The sequence below is a fragment of the Opisthorchis viverrini genome, assembly GCF_000715545.1.
Source record: "Opisthorchis viverrini unplaced genomic scaffold opera_v5_478, whole genome shotgun sequence".
In the NCBI taxonomy this organism is placed as follows: Eukaryota; Metazoa; Platyhelminthes; class Trematoda; order Opisthorchiida; family Opisthorchiidae; genus Opisthorchis; species Opisthorchis viverrini.
Window position 1 is genome coordinate 34,020 of NW_008752144.1, and position 6,185 is coordinate 40,204.

Consider the following 6,185-nt stretch of genomic DNA (forward strand, 5'->3'; position numbering starts at 1 on the left):
GTAAACCATTTTGAATAACCTAAATAACTCCGCCGCACGGTTCGGCATGCGTTTTACACCTGCAAAGTGTACAAAACTGGCTGGGATCACCAACACCTGATCCTTGCAGGCGATCCAATCGATGTGGTAGATAAATTTGTTTGCCTGGTAACTGTATAGGCTCCGGTGGACTGGCTGGTGATGAGATTATTTCTCAAACAGGAAAGGCCAGGTCAGCTCCTGCCAACCTCCGACACCTATGGCGCCAACGTGGCGTGAGGTTGCCTGTCAACGGAAGAGTTTACACTGTGGTGGTGTGAGCCATACTGCTTTATGGGTCAGAGACGTGGCATCTACGCGCAGATATATGGAAAATGTCAGTGTTTAATCATCGGTGCGTCTGCAGCATTGGTCAGGTTTGGTGCGAACATCAGATTAGTGATGCTGAGTTAGTCTTAAGAAGAAAGAACTCTCCAGCGGTATATGAATTACTCACGCCTCATAGGTTACGCCGTTTGGGACATGTACTCCGCATGCCAGAAGACCGCCTACCTCGCAGAGCTATTTTGCCCACTCCCGTGCTGAGTGGAAGCGACCGAGAGGTGGACAGTGTATGATCTGGCAACGATGTACAAGAACAATAACCAGTAAACTTAGTCGGATCGGCAGTTGCCGCCTCCCTGGGTGAGGACCCCGGGCCTCAAATCACCAATGGTTGATGACATTGGCAGAGGTTGCCCAGTCACACAGTCAGTGGTGCTCGTGCACCAAAGCTATCGCCTTCAATGCGGAGCTGCCCAATCTCCGAATATGCCTTCACCTCCATGGCTTGGTTGTAAAAAAATAAGCTTTCAGCTGTAGCTGCCTAGCTGCCATGTCACCCGAAGGAAACACGAGTTCTGGGATACTGCCAGGTTGCCCAAGTCTCGACAGGGGAAGTCGAGGGGTAGAGATCGGGTTAGAACCACAGACCTTTCGGTCAATGAATTTGCGCTCTAACCACTGAGCCATGTCGCTCTGTTTATAAGCAACCAACCAACAACTAGTACTCCTAGGTATCCAAAGCGCATTGGACTTCGTTGACAGGTTTCTCATCCTTATCGCACCTGATCAGCATGGAGTACCTCGGAAGATTTTCCAGTGTATTCTTAGACTTGTGGACATCTGAAAATATGCTGGGGGCTCTCGTAGTTTTTGTAGGAAAAGTGGTGTCCGAAAAGAATGCCCACTCCGCCTATTCCCATTTAGTTTCGTGACGGACGAGAAGATGAGACAAACACTAGGTTTTCAAAAGCCTAACTTTCAGATGGCTGTTGACGAAAATCTTGTCGATCTGCGATTTGAGGGTGACGTCGTTCTTCGAAGGGAAAAAGAAGGCACAAGTGTTTTCGAACGAAGTAACCCAAGTTGCCCCGTTCCTTGACATACGCTTTTCTCCTGTCCATGCAGCCACTGAGCACGCCATTAACAATCCAAGGAGAGGCACTAGAAGTTTTAAAGCGTTTCGCCCATCCGCGGGGTTCTATAAGCTCCGGTTTTAGTGTGACAGATGAGGTTAAATAGAAATCTCTAAGGCTTGAATCGTGTTATCTAATTCGGGTATTTATGACGTCATGGTGATAAATCAGGCTGCAGTACGGGCTGCCTTGTATGGTTTTGAGTTCTGGCATATATGAACAGTAAAAATGAAACCGTTGTCTCAGAACCATGTTCGTGTAGGTTGGTCCCGATGAGTGTCCGGTCGTGCAACGGTAACGTCAATCGAAGTATGTGTCCAGCACCAGAAGGTGCGGTGGTCAGGCCACGTACTGCGCATGCCGAATCATCGTTTGCTGGAGAGAGTGCTGTTATCCATATTTGATTCAGAATGCTGACAAGAGAGAGGTTGTCGGTCATTGGCCTAGCAGAAGAGTATAAAAGAGATTACAAAAAGTCAGTGCTGTCGGTCAGACTCGTCTTTCAGGATGTGGTCCGCGTGATTTTCCCTGTGCGTGGTTGGAGACGATGTAAGAGTTGGATTCTAATCGATGTCACAGGCATTCTTGTTGTCAGTTTCTATCCAGTTTATCTGAATGAGTGTTTTGAGGCGTCGGCACCTCGGAATGGTTGTGGTAGGCTAGCACTAAGTCTCTTCCCCATCCATTTTTATTCTTTTCTTCACCACAATGCTTTCGAATAAATTGTGCTTGTAGGGCGGCGAAACGTCAGTTTTGAACACTAATGTAGATAATAATGACAATTTTTCTGATGACTTGTACAGTCCGCATCATAACTCTGTTGAAAATCGTCACACAGCAGTGAGGTCCAATCTGTATGTGTCCGCCATTTGGCTTGAAGTTTCTTACAGCCCGTGAAATGGCTAATTGTGCACTAAGTCCTTCCCCATCCATTTTTATTCTTTTCTTCACCACAATGCTTTCGAATAAATTGTGCTTGTAGGGCGGCGAAACATCAGTTTTGAACACTAATGTAGATAATAATGACAATTTTTCTGATGACTTGTACAGTCCGCATCATAACTCTGTTGAAAATCGTCACACAGCAGTGAGGTCCAATCTGTATGTGTCCGCCATTTGGCTTGAAGTTTCTTACAGCCCGTGAAATGGCTAATGGTTAAGGTATTGTCAGAGGTTAGACTGGATCTGAAGAAGAGTTAAAAGCAGGCCGTATATGGAGGGGTGCTCTTCCCTAACTCCTGACAACCATGCAGTGTCCCTTTAAATTCAATTGCTCTATCCCTTGTGGAACGGTTAATTACGTTATACAGTTCATTTGTTTCTCTGTAGCATTATGAGGAATGCCACGGACGGAGAGGAGCTACGCTACGTTCGTGCCTGGAAGTGTCAAGTTTCTGTGGGTGAATTATACCGTTGGATACTAGCCAAGTTATCCGACAAGGACATCAAACGAGCCCTTCACAAGTATCGGGATCTGATGCCTAGGCAGTCAGATTGGAATCGGAAGCTCACCCAGGCTACTAGCATGCCCGAACTGGGTTTCCGTTATCTTTATCGTTGCGGCCAAATTGATGAAAGCAACCACAGAACGATGCAGAAGATGTTAAAGTATATTGATCGTCAGGATGTTCTTCCTTATTTTGACACAATTTTATATAACACAAATTACGCCAACTGCTCAATAAAGGAACTTCAGAAGGGTAGGTGGATGGTGCTCCTGTATAATGCGCTGGTTCATTTTTTCCCTAGTGTTGTTGGACAAAGTGGATGTGTTTTTGCGACTGTCCTCGACACTTACTGAAGACGAAGTCCATCCAGAACCTCCTTATGAAATACAACAATGTCAGTCCTTAGACTCTCAGAGGGTGACACGGTAAGTTGAGATCCTCATGATCGTTTGCCCCTTTATTCTACATTTGACAGGGCTTTCTTTTAACCTCATGTACCCATTTGATGTAGCTCTTGTCCTCGTCTTCGTTGATTCAGAATTGGGACTTATTCAACGGGCAACTGTCAGCTAGGCCATGACAGTTGACACATGCACTCTCTGTTTTCTGTATGCACGGCGACGAAATGACAGTTATCAGGTATTCGAAAGGGGAGACTGTGTGTTAGTTTACTCTCCCATGAGGAGAGGCTCCCTTCCGATACACCGTTTTTGTGGTGTGGAGTTTTCGCATTGTAGTTACTTTGTAAAAAGAATTCAAACTACCGAGGTGATTACTTCCTGGTTCCCCAAACCCGCACTCTACGTGTAGCGGAGAGCGATTGTCTTACTCGTCCGCTAAATGTCACCTGTCACTAGCAGGTACAAACTTCCACCAGAAGCCCTCACACCGTGTCACTTAGGGGTCGCGTAAGCAAGTCATGTATTCGTTTGAATCATGGGACATCAGAAAAACATCAGTGTTGAACACTGCTTTCATTCCGTCGGTTTATTATCATTATTATTTACGGTGCATTGAATAATCAGTGAACAGCTCTGGTCCAAGACTCGTTCTTCTGGTACGCAAATTAATTATCACCATACCAATCTTCAGACTCGCTTATCAGTTCGGTTTTCTCCAGGATCACGCCATCTGAAGATCTGTTAGTGCACAGTATATAATAGTCATAATATACTTCAGAAGGTATATGGACTATTAACAGTTTTTACTATGGTTGGCAGTAGTTTACAGTTACTAGTTGCACCATGTATAAAATGGAGTAAGTCAAAAGTGGACTTTTCGTTTACAACTCGTTGGAGTTCCTGGATGAAAGTCCGGACAGGGGACGTGTTTTATCCACAGTATAGTTGCTACATGTATTCCGTAGTTGTCCATGGACTTGTGGAGTTTGGTTGACTTCGTGCCCCTTGCGCGCGTGCGTATGTATGTGGTGACTGTGTTGTGTCTTCCTACATATGGGGAGGTTTGAAGTGTGTATACATAGAATCGTTCCGACGCGTACAAGACGGGAACTGACTTGTTGTCGGTGTAGGTTGCGAGGGGACAGGATTTTGTCATCTGACCCGTTCATTTGCGCAACAAATGAGTCGCGTGATCTGTTGAGCACGGATTTACTAGACAAATTAAGCGACGTTGCTTGAAGAAACAAGGAAGTGACCGCTACAGATCATTCAGCCGTGTTCAAATGGTCATTTTAGCCCAACATTACATGACTGTTTTTCCAGGAAGCTATTAGAAGTTGTAAGAGACGAAGGCCACTTGGAGAATGAATGGAAAACAGCTTGAGGAGCGACACCGTGATGGCAATTCTTTACAAACTTTGAACCCCTTCTAATCATCAGTCGAAGTTCCCTTGTTGTATCCTACATCTCTTCTCAGGTCTCCTAGGCGTGGAACGTCGATCTAATTTAAATGGCTAGCAGTCTGTTATATGGGGTTTTCTTGAGGTTTTGATTCAATAGGTTCGCTGTGATGCATAGTACTAAACAACGGAGTGCTATTTTAGCTAGTGCACCCGTTGTTTGTCCAAAATACTCCGCTTGTGAGACCCAAATCCAGTTGAATTGCGAAGAGTTGCACTATTACCTTCCAAACACTGGAGTAGTGAAGAATGCTATACTATTTCTCATCCTTTCCAACTACTGAGCAATGAAACAAGCCTTTGGAGATTATTGTAGTGTAGCCAGACCATATACTAGGAATATATGATTTGTGTTACGTTACTGACATTGTCTTCCTTGGTGACTATTCTAATATCTTCAAACCTGGTTGAGAACCCCACCCCATCCAGCTTCCCCTCTTTCATCCCGAACAGATCAAGGTCAAAGCGAAAGTCCGATCTGTTCTTGGCACGGTGTTGCACTGTCGCTAAACGCGTGCGTCAGAACGCGTCAGGATCCACTGGCAGCTCCAATCCCGAAGATGACCTCAATCAACAGAATCCATTCCACTCAGCCTCCAGCTATTGCAATAAGGTCCGCTCTGCACTTGTTGCAACTGCTCTGAATGGCCCGGTCGTTCACACAATGTTGTACTCATCACTACTTAGTATGCTGGCTTTACGTCCTGCTCTTGATCAGTCTCTTGATTCTACGTTTATCGCCGACCCATCACGTCCTCAGTTCTCCGGAAACAGATCAGAATCTCCGTTGTCACCAAGTGTCTTTTCTCCTTTGCTCCAGCTCCTTACTGTTGCTGGTCTTAACCTGTTTAGCTTACCTAGTCTGTCTATCCCCACTGGATTAACTATTCCAAGACCTCAGTCCCGTAGACGCCACTCCCCCGGACAGCATCGGAACGAAAATAGTGTTCCCCATCACCCCGTAAACAACAATTTCTCCGGGCATCCGGATAATAGAAATGTTCCGATTGTCATTGCTCCTGGCCCAGTTCCTCAACCTGGTGGTGCTGTTCTTGTTCCCGGTATACAGAATAACCCGCTTCCTCCATTCGCCTTTGGTGACCGGCCTAACCTTTTACCTTTCGTTGGCCCTCCAGCCAATATGGTGGGTATAGCTGATCCGGTTGCGGCGCTTCCTCGTTTCGCCCAGCCTGCAACTGGCCCACTGCAACTAAAACAAATCATTCTGTCTGCAGGCGGAGTCGGTATACCCGCTTCCCTCGGTGATACTGTCATCAAATTCTACTGCAGTATCAAGTTGCGCATAACCGTGGACCTTGGGCCGTCAACAGAAGTGCTGGTAAGTGTTGCTGGTTATCTGTGGGCTTAGTTTTTGTCCAATACTTTTACATAAGGTTGTTTTCTGGTTCTTGTGTAATGGAATATATATATACATACATA

The 6,185-nt window shown here is 45.8% G+C and overlaps 1 protein-coding gene across 1 annotated transcript in view; it reads left to right on the forward strand.

Moving 5' to 3' along the window:
- Window positions 1-1,846: 1,846 nt before the first annotated feature.
- The window catches only part of T265_11351 (hypothetical protein), a gene marked incomplete at both ends in the record, with an annotated part of 19,209 nt that continues 14,870 nt past the window's right edge, over window positions 1,847-6,185 (forward strand). The window contains 4 exons of the mRNA XM_009177982.1: window positions 1,847-2,055; window positions 2,766-3,136; window positions 3,186-3,309; window positions 5,199-6,084. Of these exons, the coding sequence (XP_009176246.1) occupies window positions 1,847-2,055; window positions 2,766-3,136; window positions 3,186-3,309; window positions 5,199-6,084 (1,590 nt within the window). The remainder of the gene's footprint in view (window positions 2,056-2,765; window positions 3,137-3,185; window positions 3,310-5,198; window positions 6,085-6,185) is intronic.